This window comes from Scyliorhinus canicula, chromosome 2 (genome assembly GCF_902713615.1).
Source record: "Scyliorhinus canicula chromosome 2, sScyCan1.1, whole genome shotgun sequence".
Lineage (NCBI taxonomy): Eukaryota > Metazoa > Chordata > Chondrichthyes > Carcharhiniformes > Scyliorhinidae > Scyliorhinus > Scyliorhinus canicula.
Window position 1 is genome coordinate 92471235 of NC_052147.1, and position 17235 is coordinate 92488469.

General features: G+C 45.0%; 1 protein-coding gene across 1 annotated transcript in view; it reads right to left on the reverse strand.

Moving 5' to 3' along the window:
* Positions 1-791: 791 nt before the first annotated feature.
* Positions 792-17235, reverse strand: part of vps39 (VPS39 subunit of HOPS complex) — a 174437-nt gene continuing 157993 nt past the window's right edge. Inside the window, exons 24-25 of the mRNA XM_038783024.1 lie at positions 7658-7749; positions 792-5448 (exon numbers count right to left, since the gene is read on the reverse strand). Of these exons, the coding sequence (XP_038638952.1) occupies positions 5367-5448; positions 7658-7749 (174 nt within the window). The 3' untranslated portion in view covers positions 792-5366. The remainder of the gene's footprint in view (positions 5449-7657; positions 7750-17235) is intronic.

A 17235-nucleotide genomic window follows, 5' to 3' on the forward strand; every position in this document is an offset into this window, starting at 1 on the left:
ACATTAACCAACCTTTGCTTTTCCACCCTCACAATCGCCTTTTGAAATTACCTCTCCTCCAACCAACCTTCAGTGCTTCCCAGAACATGGTGGGCAATACCTCCTCATTCTGATTAAACATTTTGACATAATTCTCTTGGGGGCTGAGGCTATTTTCTCACAAAACATCTTATCCGTCAGGAGCGCCGGATCTAACCTCCATGGGGGTTGCTGAGCTCAACCTGTTTCCAGCCTCATGTCCACATAGTGCTGAATATTCTGCTTCAGCAAACCCCAGGAGTATCGATTTCCCTACTACGAAAGTCTATTTGGAGTATACCTGATGCACGTGGGAGAATTAAGAATGGATTTAACATAGTTCATATCATGGAATGGTTTTCTCTGTCAATCTTGAACTGCGCCTACTGTGACCTCCCCTTTAAATAACTTTTCCAAGATACTCTCAAACTCTACTTTAAATCATTTAATAGTTGGCTTGCATCTCCAGTCTCCTTCTCCTGTGCCAGCTAGTTTTATCTCATTCTAAAGTTCATGGCCTTTGTTGCTGACCAATGTAGCATATAAGCAAACTTTTTCTTACTTTTAAGCTGTGCTGAGTGACCATGAGAGAGTGCAAGTAAGGAGAAAAGGATTGGAGATCTTTAGCTTTGTCCTCCTATCAGAAGCACACTATCTGGAAAATCTAAGAGTCCACATCCCTGCCACTGTATTAGGCAAATGCTGTCACAATGCTGCCACCCGCTTCAAAACCATGTTGCAAATCGAAAAATGTGCTTTGCACCACTGCAACATGCTGTAAAACAACCATTTTACCTTTATTAAAGAACAGTAACATGGCTGGCAAGCAACCTCTCAACAGGTAAGCTCGTTGAAAATATGGGAATTATGCAATACAAAGCTGTGTAATGCATCAAAAATGAATCCTATTAATAGCAGTTGAAATTATTATAGAAGTTAATCCAGGTCCATTTCTTACAAAGCTGAGAATGTTCCACATAAATACTTCTCTCAATAAACAGAATATAAAGAATGGAAACAATGACTTTCACCACACATTGTATGAATTCCTGATGCCCAATTTCTTTTGGGCCTCCTCTTCTGGTGTAGACTCTCTGGACAAACGGTTCCACAAGAACTGCTCTCCTCATATTTACAAGCTATTTGACGTCAGACGGTTTTGCAGCGGAGCTTCCAGCTGACATCTATACATATCACCACTTTCAGTCAGTCTTCAACTAGCAGTGATCAGGCTGAATGTCCGCTCCAAAGCCAGGGACATTGTATCCTAATTCCTGCTTTGAATGAAAGGACATAGCCTACAACAGGAGCCCAAATATTTTAATCTCCAAATTCCCTAAAGTGCACACTTCACAATGCTCCAAAAAACACTTATAATTAAACCAAATTGCACAGTCATACGCATTCTTCACCAGTTAATTTTCAATAAAGCAGCATGAGTCAAGGAAAGTAGAACAGAAAAAATTATTTACATTTATACAAACATACAAATATAGCTTAAATTTTACAGAAGCATTCAATATAGCAGTCATCAGAATCCTCATTAAGCACATTTTCTTAAGTTTAATTTCTAAAAGGAGTAGAAAGTGCACAATTATTTCAATCTACAGGAGTTCGGTGTGGCACAGTACTATCAAAACGTAGAACTTAAATTTCATGTGTGAGGAGAGAAGTGATAAAGGTATTATGGCAGTGGTGTCTATTTTTCAAAAAAAAATTCCATTTGCTGTTAGTATTCACAGTATTTTCCCTTCCTGTCCTGATCACTGTCTCCATACCAATCCCCTGCAATAAGATAGAGGATCAGAAGGACATGTAGTAGATGGGACTAACTAGAAACATGATGACAGTCGGTGCCGATTTTCTCTCGTCCGATTTAGGCACTTCAATCCACTTAGCTGTGTGAATTATGTTACTGGTACATTGTAATCAGTAAATATTGTGAGCTCCCATTTAAATGAGAAGATTCCAGGTTCAAGTTGCTCAACTTGTGCAAGTTGACAGGCACAGCTGCATTGATGTATTTGGAAGTTGGGAAGCAAAGTAAACTACCACAAAGCAGTGATCTACGACTCTCACACTTTGCACTTCAGCTTCAATGCTACATTCATTCAGTTGCTATTTGAAAAACTTGATTATGCAACAACAGCTGCTCAGTTGAGGAACTGTGAGAGAAGCCCAATTCTGGCAATGTTTGCGACTGTCGCCAGACGAAGAATAAATTGTAACTTGCAAGTACTTCATCACCTTCTAGTTTTCTGTCATCTTCTCTTGAAGAGACTAATGCAGGAGTACAGTTGCACAGGTGCTAGCTGTTCTGCAGTACTTAAACAATGGAGGCAGTATTAATTTGTGAACGTAAACTACGATTAATGATTATTTGTCAAGGAATAACCAATTTTCCTGTACCTAGGCTATGGTCTAATTTTACCCTGTTCCAAAGTTGCTTTGGCTGCAATAAGTTCACCGAGCACAGGCTTTCCTCATTTGTCAAGTGGCACATTTACCCACTAATACATTGTGGAATCTCAGTTTGTTAAGTACAAGAATAAAATACTTTGTTGTTGGAGTACATTAAGCAATTTCTACCAGTAGGGTTCCTGGGAATTTAATGTTCTCGTTTTTATTGGAGAGGGGTGGCAAAAGAAAGATGACAAGCTCCTGACTTGAACCTAAAGAAATCTGTGGAGTTCAGTGACCAACTTTTGATTTCATAAAATTCCTCAGGAAGATGAAAGTTTTTCCAACTTTATCTCAGTGTTCAGACAGATTTGGGATAAGAAGGAGAATCAAATTTTAGAAAGACAGAATTATCAGATCAGGCATTCATGCCAACCAATTTCAACTAACGCTGTAAAAAAACACACGTACCAGATTTAGGAATTCTAAGTCACAGTAACTTACAAACACTCCTGGGAAAACAAATGCACTCCCGCTATACACAAACCCCACTTTATTTGGCATAAATATTCTGTTGGACGTCTTCAAATAAACAATGCACTAAATTATGGACAGTTTTCTATTGCAGATCTGCAGATGTATAGAACAAATTGTAATTATCTCAAACTCAATTTAACATCCTAGACAGCAGGAAATGAAAGTTTATATCCAATCAGTCAGTATTGAAATTCACAGGGCCATTGACTCTTTCTTCTAGATAGTTAATAAAAACTTTCATTTATAAGCTTCCTTGGGACAGTCTGAAGTACAAAATGTGCAGTAAGGAAACACATCACATTTAAACATGATCACTGGGAGATTGAAATTAAATCCACACAGAAAGCATCACTGAGCTGTCACATTCTCCACGTCTCTGTAAATTTTAAAGTTGCTTGGTGCCAAATTGTCATAGTTGAATCAACCTTCTTCTTTGCTTGGTACTTAATATAATATTGTTAGTGTGGTATTGTCATCTGTTGTACCATTCATTCAAGCTGTTTTTGAAAAAGAATATATTCATGATTGCTTCTTTAACTTGCGTCCTCCAAAGTGTTCCTTACTTTCCATTTATTATCCCATTCTTTCCAGTTATCCCATTTCAAGTAGAGAATGATTTATGGTTTACAAACTCAGATTTATGGACAGTCTTGGCGTCTGGTTGACTCAACAAAAGTCAGAATTATATATTTACCTCCCTTCAAAACCTGCTTGTTTTCCCTTTCTCCAGCTGACAATCTGCAGGGAAGCTTGGGTCTTAAGGACATCAGGTCTAAATTCTAAGCTTAGCAGCAATATAACAATGCATAGCTGAGCATCGAGAGAGATTGACATGCAAAGTCCTGGGGATGTTCTGTACCCTCTTAAGTTCTGCTGATCCTTACAAAAGTCAATAGCAAATTGTGAAAGTTTCTCAACCTCCATTTTTTGGTCTCCAACTGTTTTCCCGTTGTGCTCTTTGAATTGCTGTTGAAAAGCAAATAATCAATCATATGCATGCAAGCTTCAGTTTCCCAGCTCGTTGCATGCACACCTGCGAATCAACCCTTCACACTTCATGTTATTGCATTCCTTTCATTGGAATATATATCCTGTAGAGGATCCAGGTGAGAGGGCACAGAACGGCTATTCTAAATCCTCCCACTCCAGAAAAAGAAACATTTAGCAAAAAAAATATGAACCCATTGCCAAAATCTAGATACCTATCAAAAATTACATTGGAACAAATTCAATCCTATAACTAGACCTTTTCCATTGCATTCGGTGACATATACAAAATACATCCCCATTCATTAATATATAAAGTTAACCTTTTTGGTTATCTCTGTAGCCTAAGAACATTTCTGTACCATTGTTTTTTTTTCTCTCTTCGCTCCTGAAAAAGTGACTGGGATAAGACTCCATTGGTACCCTATCCCTCCAGTATCTTACTCACATGGCCAAGACAGAGAATTTTACCCAACAGTTGCATGGGCAGAAGCAACACAGCTCAGCTTGGTCCAATGCTTATCCAGCTTTTGCACAGTGCAACTTCCACACCAGATACTGGATAGCAATCAGAAGCAAAAATTGTGGCTAATTGTTATCTTCTTAAAACTGCAGCCACACACTTGTTGCCTAGCCCAAGAACAGATGGGGAATGGTTCTGTACTTGTATTAAAAGTTGCATTGCTTTGTGGGGATTGAAAGAAATATAAAATAGCATGACATACAATAAAATATTTTTTTCAATTTAAACTGGGCTTCTAAGCAAATTCATAGGCAAAAGGTGACACCCAACATTGTTAACATTTATGGATTCATGATCCGAAGTAGATCAAATAAGCTTCATAATTGTCATCCAGTCATAAGCCAGAGGGTGTAGTGGTAAAGGTGTTCCATACCAGTAAGTAAACATGCCACTTCTATATAATATGTTACAGTTTTTTTGTATGTTAGAACAAGGCACACAAGCAAACGAGATGTGGATGCAAAAATCAAGAGGTACAAATGAAAAAGAATGTTATGAACAGAGGACTTAGATTTTAAAAAACCTCAAAATGTCACCCCTCTTCATAAGGAATTTAATTTCTGGTGAAGTCTAAAAATCAACAAGTGTGCTTTCAGACTCTGGGGATGTGCTCTTATGTAGTGCTACTCTCTTTCATGAAATGACAAAAGTTCAAATATACAATTATTCACAAGAAATAGCTTCCAGTTTTTCAGCAACTCCCCAATGAAAGCAGAAAGCGGACATGCCAGTAAGAGTATCTGTACACAATTATTAATGAAGTTAATAATATATCGCGCAGTGCATATCATATGGCCACTCATCCTCCAACAGCGAATCAGGCCATGATCTGAAATTCCATCTTGTTCAACTGTTCATCTTGAGAAGAAAAAGATCTTGCAACCTGATTGAACTGACACATTCACGTCTCTGTGGGACAAACACTGCGGTCTTTGCAGCAGAAATAATGGACCACAACTCCATTGGGGTAACGCGCAAAAGCACTGCAGGAGAAGAAACAACATAAATAACCATGTGAATAAACAGTTTTTAAATATCACAAGTAGGTAAAAGAGCAACGTTTCTGTGGAATCTATGGTACATTAAGGATAAACAACGGCACCTCCCCCATAATAGTCCGGGCCCTGCAAGGCTGCGTACTTAGCCCCCTACTATACTCCTTATACACACACACAACTGTGTGGCAAACCTAGGCTCCAACTCCAAGTTTTCTGATCACACAACCGTAGTGTGTAGGATCTCAAACAGCGACCAGTCACCGTACACGTACAGGATGGAGATAGAGAACTTAGCTGCATGGTGCAACGACAACAATCTCTCCCTCAATGTCAGCAAATCTAAGGAGTTGGTCATCAACCTCAGGAAGTGCACTAAATTTTTATAGATGTACCATAGAAACCATCCTACATGGCTCCATCGCAGTTTGGTATGACAACTGCTCGGCCTGAGACCATAAGAAAATACGGAGAGTTCGGAGCCCACCTCCCATCCATTGACTCTGTCTACACCTCCTGCTGCCTTGGGAAAGCAGCAGCATAATAAAAGGCCCCTCCCACCCATGTTTTTCTCTCATCCAACCTTTTCTATTGGGCAGAAGATACAAAAGTTTGAGAACATGCACTAATAGATTCAAAAACGGCTTCAGCCCCAGTTACCAGGCCTGTGAATGGCCCTCTTATGGACGGAACTGATCTTTCTATGCATCTTCTCTACAGTTGTAGCACTATACGTGATATGCTGCACCCACTGTCTGTATTCATGTATTAAATAGTGTACATCGTGTATTTTTTGTATGTTGGCAGGTTTTCATGTATGGAGCAATGTGCCTGGACTGTACACGCAACAATACTTTTCATTGTACCTCGGTACATGTGACGATAAATCTAACATTAATTTGCAGGACAATAATGTTGAGAATGCAGCTCACTCAAGACACCAGAAGCTCTATTGAATGGCAGTGCTACTGTGGGGGTCTATTGAATGGCAGTTGGGGGGCCAGAGTGGGGGGGCAGCTCCCTGCCTGCCCTGTGTTAATATTGCAATGATGGGATGAGGTTGAGCATTAGTTGCCCTTAGGGCCCTCAATTAACAGTGGCAGGAAAGCTGGCAATTGGTCTTCCTGCCATGGACGTTTCAAGGTGCTTGTTGGGGGGGGGGGGGGGGGGGGGGGGGCACAAGATTCTGCCTGATGTGTCTGTTGTATCAATCTCCAGCTTGAACTAGATATTTTTGAGCACAGGGCTTTGTTAATAAATCAGTTTGTTAACTCTGCGACTACTTTTCATTCTTTAAAGCTCTCTATAAAAATACTCACTACACACCATATTGGTTCAGTTTTGTTTGAAATCTCACAGCAATAATAAAAAACAAGGTTACAGTCAGCTAAAGGCTCAGCTATTTTCAACATATCTCATGTGCAACAGACCTACATTTTGAAATTAAATCCTAAATTGTTACCTTTATCAATGAAAAACAAAACTCCCACCACAACACATATCTTAAAATTAATGGGGTGTCATGCAACAATGCCCCGAGAGCTTGGCCTACGTTGCTTGGACGTAACTGTGGGATGCAATCTAACCTGCAGTATTATCACCATTGAGACCAATGCGCTGTAGCAGAACACGTATCTAAAGCAGCATGCTATTTATATATTAATAAACTCAAAGTGAAGAACCAAGATCTATAGTGCAGGGCAGCATCCGAGGATGGTGGAAAGTGGAAAGGTTATCAGGAAATTTAAAGATTTCATGCCAATACATGTATTTAAAAAACCTGATGACTATATGAGAGTGGAAAGTTCCCCCACAGTGTGTAGGTCCTTAAAAGAATAAGATCAGGTGACTTAATAATGCATCTAGATTTCAAACAAAGTGTGAACATCAAAAGGAGCATGTGAAGCAGTGCATGTGGAGCTTGAAATCCTTTTGAATAAATTGTGTATCGCTCCTAAATCATCGTTCCTGATTATTTATCCCAATGATGCCCTCCACGGGCACAAGTTACATTTGGAAAGTGTAAACCTATACTACTAATGCAAGGTGTATTCGCAGGACAAATGGATACCATACAAAATGTATTATTTCTGGTGAAGACATGGTGACTCCAAACACCAATCATTGTCTAGGAGTTAAATAAGGTTACATTTCAATAGGTAACTATTTGCAACTGGGAGAAAAATGGAGACCGAACCTGTTTCCAATTTTCTTCTTGCAGACTCGGCAGATTTTCTCCTCTGTTATGATGCATTTCACCTCCTGATGATAAATTCTCTGCTCCTGAATCTATCAGATAAGAAAGAACAGAACTTGCATTTTCATCAATCAGAACTTCAGGATGTTTCAAAGTGATTTACAGTCAATACACTTTGAAGTGTAGTCACTGGTGCAATGCAGCCAAATGCAACTGCTGTTATGTGCACAGAATTGGACAAGACATTAAGAAACCCCCCTGCTGTGTCATGGGATCTTCTATATACACCGGAGGGAACTATTTGGTTTAACGTCTCATCAAAAAAGATGGCATATACATCAGTGCAGCACTCATTCTGTATTAGACTATAAGACATGTGGAATATAAGGAAAGTAGGAAGGAACTTAAGCAAGGGCTAAAAGGGGTCACAAAAAGTCATTGGCAAATAGGGTTAAGGAAAATCCCAACGAGTTTTACATGTACATAAAAAGCAAGAGGGTAGCCAGGGAAAAGGTTGGCCCACTGAAGGAAAGGGGATGAAATCTATGTGTGGAGCCAGAGGAAATGTGCTAAATGAATACTTTGCATCAGTATTCACCAAAGAGAAGGAATTGGTGGATGTTGAGTCTGGAGAAGGGTGTGAGATAGCCTGGGTCACGTTGAGATCCAAAAAGACGAGGTGTTGGGCGTCTTGAAAAATATTAAGGTGGAGAAGTCCCCAGGGTCTAATGGGATCTACCCGCGAATACTGAAGGAGGCAAGAGAGGACATTGCTGAGGCCTTGACAGAAATCTTTGGATCCTCACTGTTTTCAGGTGATGTCCCGGAGGACTGGAGAATAGCCAATGTTGTTTCTTTGTTTAAGAAGTTTAGCAAGGATAATCCAGGGAACTACAGGCCAGTGAGCCTTACGTTATTGGTAGGGACATTACGGGGAAATTACGGGAGAGAATTCTTCGAGACAGGATCTACTCCCATTTGGAAGTTAGTGGTCATATTAGCGAGGGGCAGCATGATTTTGTGAAGGGGAGGTCGTGCCTCACTAACTTGATAGAGTTTTTCGAGGTCACAAAGATGATTGATGCAGGTAGGGCAGTGGATGTTGTCTATATGGATTTCAGTAAGGCCTTTGACAAGGTCCCTCATGGCAGACTGGTACAAAAGGTGAAGTCACACAGGATCAGAGGTGAGTTGGCAAGATGGCTACAGAACTGGCTAGGTCATAGAAGGCAGAGAGTAGCAATGGAAGGGTGCTTTTCTGATTGGAGGGCTGAGACTAGTGGTGTTCCGCAGGGATCACTGCTGGGACCTTTGCTGTTCGTCGTATATATAAATGATTTGGAGGAAAATGTAACTGGTCTGATGAGTAAGTTTGCGGACGTCACAAAGGTTGGTGGAATTGCAGATTGCGATGAGGGCTGTCCGAGGATACAGCAGGATTTAGATCGTTTGGAGACTTAAGCAGCGAGATGGCAGATGGAGATTAATCCGGACAAATGTGAGGTGATGCATTTTGGAAGGTCTAATGCAGGTAGGGAATATACAGTGAATGGTAGAACCCTCAAGAGTATTGACAGTCAGAGAGATCTTGGTGTGCAGGTCTACAGGTCACTGAAAGGGGCAACACAGGTTGAGAAGGTAGTCAAGAAGGCATACGGCATGCTTGCTTTCATTGGCCAGGGCATCGAGTATAAAAATGTATACTTAGTTAGGCCACACTTGGGAATATATAGTGTTCAATTCTGGTCGCCACACTACCAGAAGGATGTGGAGGCTTTTGAGAGGGTGCAGAAGAGATTTACCAGGATGTTGCCTGGTATGGAGAGCATTAGCTATGAGGAGAGGTTGTTCTCACTGGAACGAAGGAGTTTGAGGGGCGACCTGATAGAGGTCTACAAAATTATGAGGGGCATAGACAGAGTGGATAGTCAGAGACTTTTTCCCAGGGTAGAGGGGTCAATTACTAGGGGATATAGGTTTAAGGTGCGAGGGGCAAGGTTTAGAGGAGATGTACGAGGTAAGTTTTTTTTTACACAGAGGGTAGTGGGTGCCTGGAACTCGCTGCCGGAGGAGGTGGTGGAAGCAGGGACGATAGTGACGTTTCAGGGGCATCTTGACAAATACACGAATAGGATGGGAATAGCGGGATATGGACCCTGGAAATGTAGAAGATTTTATTTTAGACGGGCAGCATGGTCAGCGCAGGCTTGGAGCGCGAAGGGCCTGTTCCTGTGCTGTACTTTTCTTTGTTCTTTGACATAGGAGCAGAATTAGGCTACTCAGCCCATCTAATCTGCTCCGCTATTAAATCATAGCTGATATTTTTCTCATCCCCATTCTCCTGCCTTCTCTCCCTTATTAATCAAGAACCTATCTATCTCTGTATTAAAGGCACTCAGTGATTTAGCCTCCACGGGCTTCTGCGGCAAAGAGCTCCACAGATTCACCACCCTCTGGCTGATGAAATTCCTCATCTCTGATATAAAGGATCGTCCCTTTAGTCTGAGATTGTGTCCTCTGTTCTAGTTTATCCTACGAGTGGAAACATCCTCGCCACATCCACTCTATCCAGACCTCGCAGTATCCTGTAAGTTTCATTAAGATGCGCCCTCATCCTTCAACAAGGTCCAATGAGTACAGATCCAGAGTCCTCAACCGTTCCTCATACGACCAGCTCTTCATTCCAGGGGTAATTCTGGAGAACCTCCTCTGGACCCTTTCCAAGGCCAGCACATCCTTCCTTAGATATGGGGCCCAAAACAGCACACAATACTCCAAATGGTGTCTGACCAGAGCCTTATACAGCCTCAGAAGTACATCCCTGGTCTTGTATTCTCGCCATCTCAACATGAAAGCTAACATTGCATTTGCCTTCCTAACTGCTGACTGAACCTGCACGTTAACCTTAAGAGAATCATGAACAAGGACTCCCAAGTCCATTTGTGCTTCAGATTTCCTAAGTAGTTCCCCACTAGAAAATAGTCTATGCCTCCATTCCTTCTTCCAAAGTTCACAACCTCACTTTTCCACATTGTATTTCACCTACCACTTCATTGCCCACTCTCCTAGCCTGGCCAAACCGTTCTGCAGCCCCCCCTCCCCACTTCCTCAATACTGCCTGTCCCTCTACAGAACTTTGTATCATCTGCAAACTTAGCAATAGTGCCTTCAGTTCCTTCTTCCAGATCATTGTATATTGTGAAAAGTTGTGAAAAGCACAGACCACTGAGGCACACCACTTCTCACCAGCTGCCAACCTGAAAAAGATCCCTTTACCCCACTCTCTGCCTTCTGCCAGTCAGTCAATCCTCTATACATGCCAAGATCTTACCCTTAACACAATGGTCTCTTAACTTATTTAACAGTCTCCAACGCGACATCTTGTCAAAGGCCTTCTGGAAATCTAAATAAATCATGTCCACTGATTCTCCTTTGTCTAACTTCCTTGTTACCTCCTCAAAGAACTCTAATAGATTTGTCAGACATAACCTCCCTTTGACAAAGCCGTGCTGACTCAGTCCTATTTTATCATGCACTTCCAAGTACTCTGCGATGTCATCTTTAATAATGGACTCCAAAATCTTACCAATGACCTAAGTCAGGCTAACCAGCCTATAATTTCCCGTCTTCTGCCTCCCTCCCTTCTTAAACAGCGGTGTTAGATTAACCACTTTCCAGTCCAAATCCAGAATTGCCTGTTCCCCAGTGGGCTCTACCACAAGCTGCTCCAAAAAAACATCTCTTAGACATTCCACAAATTCCTTTTCTTGGGATCCATTACCAACCTGATTTTCCCAGTCCACCTGCATATTGAAGCCCACCATGATTCATGTGATATTGCCTTTTTTACATGCTTTCTCTTTCGCCCGATTTATTTTCTGCCCCACATCCTGACTACTGCTAGGGGGCCTGTACATAACTCCCATCAGGTTCTTTTTACCTTTGCGATTTCTCAACTCTACCCACAGAGATTCTATGCCTTCTGATCCTATATCGCTCTTTGCTAGTGATTTATTATCATTCCTTATTAAAAATGCAACCCTTTGCCCATCTGCCTGTCCTTTCGATAGGACACATATCCTTGTATTTTTTAAATTTTTTAAATAATTTTTATTCAAATTTTCAACAACAAATTTTATCACAACAAAGAAAAACAGTAACCGCCCCTCAAATACAAAAACAATAAATTAACAAGAAAAAGAAATAGGCATAGAACCATGAAAACGAACCCCAATAACAGACCCGTAACCCCCCCCCCCCCCCAGGTAGCTGCTGAAGTTAACCACCCACTAATGCTCCGCCAGGAAATCCAGAAAAGGCAGCCACCGCCTGAAGAACCTCTGCACTGATCCCCTCAGGGCAAACGACCCTCTCTAGTTTAATGAGCCCAGCCAAGTCGCTGATCCAGGATTCCGGGCTCGGGGGCTTCGCGTCCCTCCACTGTAAAAGAATCCTGCGCCGGGCTACCAGGAACGCAAAGGCCAGAATGCCGGCCTCTTTCGCCTCCTGCACTCCCGGCTCCGATGCTACCCCAAAAATTGCGAGCCCCCAGCCAGGTTCCAACCACCTTTGACGAGGTCCCCGCCACCCCCTTCCAAAAGCCCTCCAACGCTGGACACGCCCAAAACATGTGGGTGTGATTCGCTGGGCTCCCCGAACACCTGCCACAACTGTCCTCTTCCCCCAAAGAACCGGCTCAGCCTGGTCCCAGTCATATGCGCCCTATGCAGCACCTTTAGTTGGATTAGACCAAGCCGTGCGCAAGAGGAGGAGGAATTCACCCTCCCCAGGGCGTCCGCCCACGTGCCCACATCCCCTCATTCATCTCATCTCCCAGCTCCTCCTCCCACTTCGCCTTCAGCTCTTCCACCGAGGCCTCCTCCCCCTCCTGCATCACCTGATAAATTGCCGAGATCCTGCCCCCATCGACCCACGTCCCCGAGAGCACCCTATCTTGAACCCCCCTTGGCGGCAATAGCGGAAACTCTGCCACCTGCCGCCTAACAAACGCCCTAATCTGCATTTACCTGAAGGTATTCCCTGGGGGACCACTTCCCCTCCAACTCCTCTAAGGTCGCAAACTTCCTGTCAAGGAAGAGATCCCCCATCCGCCAGATACCTGCCCTGTGCCAGCTCAAAAACCCTCCATCTATCCTCCCTGGTACAAACCAGTGGTTCCCCCGTATCGGGGACCAAACTGAGGCCTTCACTTCCCCCCTATGCCGCCTCTACTGCCCCCAGATTTTGAGGGTAGCCACCACTACCGGACTCGTAGAGTACCTTGTCGGGGGGAGCGGCAACGGCGCCGTCACCAGCGCCTCTAAGCTCATGCCCACACAGGACGCCGCCTCCATCCTCTTCCATGCGGCTCCCTCCCCCTTCATCACCCACCTACGAATCATTGCCACGTACGCAGCCCAGTAATACCCACAGGTTGGGCAGTGCCAATCCACCCACTTCCCTACCTCGCTCCAAAAATACCCTCCTCACCCTCAGGGTCTTCTGCGCCCACACAAACCCCGTAATACTCCTGCTGACCCTCCTAAAGAAAGCCTTCGGGATCATGATGGGTAAACACTGGAAGAGGAACAGAAACTTCGGGAGCACCATCATCTTAGCCGACTGGACCCTGCCCGCTAGGGAGAGTGGCAACACATCCCACCTCCTGAACTCCTCCTCCATCTGCTCCACCAGCCTCGTAACCTATGCAGGGCCCCCCAGCTCCTGGCTATCTGGACCCCCAGGTATCTGAAGCTCCTCTCTGCCCTTTTCAGTGGGAGCCCCCTATCTCTTTCTCCTGGTCCCCCATATGCACCACGGACAGCTCACTCTTCCCCACGTTGAGCTTAAAGCCAGAAAAGTCCCCAAACTCCCCAAGAATCCTCATCACCTCCGGCATCCCCCCTCCGGATCTGCAATATACAGCAATAAACCGTATGCGTACACCGACAACCGATGCTCTCCCCCCCCCCCCCACACCCACACACACACACACACACACACACACAATCCCCCTCCAGTTCCTCGATTCCCTCAGCGCCATGGCCAGGGGTTCAATCACCAACACGAACAGCAGGGGAGACAAGGGCCCTGCCTTGTCCCCCGGTACAACCGAAAAACGTCCTCCGACCTCCTCCCATTCGTCACCACGCTCGCCACCGGAGCATTATACAACAGCCTCACCCACCTAATAAATCCATCACCAAACCCAAACCTCCTCAATACCTCCCACAGGTAAGTCCACTCTACCCTGTCAAAGGCTTTCTCCGCATCCATCGATGCCACTATTTCCGCCTCTCCATCCACCGCCGGCATCATTATGACTTTAAGAAGCCGTCGCACATTGACGTTCAGCTGCCTCCCCTTCACAAAACCCGTTTGGTCCTCGTGAATGACCTGCGGGACCACCTCCTCCACCCTCCTGGCCAGTATCTTGGCCAGCAGTTTTGCGTCCACATTGAGGAACGAGATCGGCCTGTAAGACCCACACTGGAGGGGGTCCTTATCTTGCTTCAAAATCAATGAAATTAATGCCCTGGACATCGTCGGGGGCAAGGCCCCCCCCCCCCCCCCCCCCCCCCCTCCCTCCCTTGCCTCATTCAAGGTCCTCACTAACAGCGGGCCGAACAGGTTAGAAAACTTCTTATAAAATTCCACCGGGAACCCATCGGGCCCCGGTGCCTTCCCTGACTGCATACTCCCCATCGCATTGGCCAGCTCCTCCAGCTGGACTGGCGCCCCCAGACCCTCCGCCTGCTCCACCCCTACTCTCGGTAACTCCAGCTTGTCCAAAAAGTGGTCCATCCCACCTTCCTCCCCAGGGGGCACTGACCGGTACAACTCCTCATAAAAGATCCTGAACACTCCGTTAATGCCCCTTGCACTCCGCACCAGATTCCCTCCTCCGTTCCTAACTCCCCCCATCTCCCTCGCCACCTCCCGCTTCCGGAGCTGGTGGGCCAGCATCCGACTCGCCTTCTCCCCGTACTCATATACCGCCCCTTGCGCCCTCCTCCACTGTGCCTCCGCTTTCCTGGTGGTCAATATATCAAACTCTGCTTGGAGACTACGATGCTTCTTCAAAAGCCCCTCTTCCGGGACCTCCGCGTACCTCCTATCCACCCGTTTCTTCCACCAATCTCTCCCTCATCCTTGTATATTTAGATCCCAGCCCTGATCCCCTTGCAGCCACATCTCTGATGCCGACAACATCGTACCGGCCAATTTCAATGTGCTCAACAAGCTCATTTACCTTGTTCCATATACTGCGCGCATTAATGTACAACACCCCCAGTCCTGCATTGACCACTTCTCTTCTCACACTTGTCACCTTTTTTGCTCTGCACGAGGTTGATGTTCTCGCATTGCACTGAAGTATCTGATTATGCCCTCTTTGTCTATGAGCTTCTTTTAAAAAAGAATTTACAGTACCCAATTATTTTTACAATTAAGGGGCAATTTAGCGTGGCCAATCCACCTACTCTGCACGTTTTTTGGGTTGTTATACTGGTCAGTGCCCACGCAGACACGGGGAGAATGTGCAAACTCCACACGGACAGTGACCCAGAGCCGGGATCGAACCTGGGACCTCAGCGCCGTGAGGCAGCTGTGCTAACCACTAGGCCACCGTGCTGCCCTGTCTATGAGCTTCTTAACTGCAGCTGAGATTGCTAGCACTGAGCCAAGTCTTACAAAAAATGGTTATAAGACAACACAGCCTTTTAAAATTTTTCATAATAGAATTTTAGTTTTTCGCCTTTCACCTTACCAGGACCAAGAACCGCCTAATCCCGTTTAATTATTTCTGTTGAAAGTTTTCACTCATCAATGTGAACCTGAGAATAATTTAAGTTTGGTCAACCAGATCAGTACTAAGCAATGCAAAGTCAGGAATAGGACGGATGAATGTAGAGTAGTTTCCCTACTTGACCCCATGGTTTCAAGATAAAAGATTTTCCCCATTTTCCCCACACAAACCTTCTTTAGCTTGTCTGATCAGATTGCCAAATCAGGGCATTTGAGCAATATGGACCCATGCCCAAAGCATTTCTCTTAAAATTCTTGCAGCTAGAGGAGACTGTTCTCAATCAGCCTGTTATGATTTTAACTTAGAGTCTCAGAGGTGAACGGCCAGTGATTAGTCATACCAATCAGTTCCCACAAGCGATTTTATAATGGGACAAGAGTGCAACAATTCACAACAGTAAGACTGAATGGGAAGTGATTTTACCCACTAAGGATCTTTTATTTTTTTTAAAAATTGTTTTTATTAAAGCTTTTTTCAACCAGAATTTTTACATAACAGAAAAATAAACGAAAAATATTTAACAAAACTAGGTGGCTGTTATCATTATACAAAACTCAAATATACATTAAATAGACAATTCCCCCCACCTGAACCCCCACCCATCACACACACCGCCACCCAGTTGCTGCTGCTGCTGACATTTTACTGCTCCCCTAGAAAGTCAAGGAAAGGTTGCCACCGCCTGGAGAACCCCAACAATGTCCCTCAAGGCGAACTTTATTCGCTCCAGGCTGAGGAACCCAGCCATATCACTAACCCAGGTCTCCACGCTCGGGGGTTTCGAGTCCCTCCACATTAACAAGATCCGTCTCCGGGCCACCAGGGAGGCAAAGGCCAACACTTTGGCCTCTTTCGCTTCCTCCACTCCTGGATCCTCCAACACCCCAAAGATCGCTATTGTTGAACTCGACCTCACCCACGTGTCCAAAATCCTAGACATAGCCCTCGCAAAGCCCTGTCAGAATTCTTTAAGCACCGGGCATGCCCAAAACATATGGACATGGTCCGTCAGACTCCCTGCGCATCTCTCACACCTGTCCTCCACCCCAAAGAACTTGCTCATTCTCGCCATCGTCATGTGAGCCCAGTGCACCACCTTAAGCTGAATCAAACTGAGCCTGGCACATGATGCGGATGAATTCACCCTTCCCAGGGCATAAGCCCACAGGCCCTCATCTAGCACCTTGCCTAGCTCCCCCTTCCCACTTGCCCTTCAGCTCCTCCACTGAGGCTTCCTCCGCCTCCTGCAGCCCCTGGTATATGTCCGACACCTTTCCCTCTCCTACCCAGATGCCAGACTCTACCCTGTCCTGTATCCTTCGAGGGGGTAGCCGCGGAAATGTCTCCACCTGTTTTTTGAGAAAGTCCCGGACCTGGAGGTATCTGAAAGCATTTCCCAGGGGCAGGCCAAACTTCTCCTTCAAGCTAGGGAAAGTCCCATCCATAAACAGGTCTCCCATCCTTCTAATGCCTGCCCTATCCCAGCCTTGGAAGCCCCCGTATATCTTTCCCGGAGCAAATCGCTGGTTGTTCTGTATTGGGGTCCAAACTGAAGCCCCCTCCTCCTTCCTGTGCCTCCTCCACTGACCCCAGACCCTCAGTGCCGCCGTCATCACCGGGCTTGTAGTGTATCGTGACGGCGAGAATGGCAGTGGTGCCATTACTAGTGCCCCTAGGCTGCTGCCTTTGCATGTCGCCGCCTCTCGTTGTCCCCACACCGACCCCTCCTCCATTACCCATTTCCTAATCATGGCCACATTAGCCGCCCAAT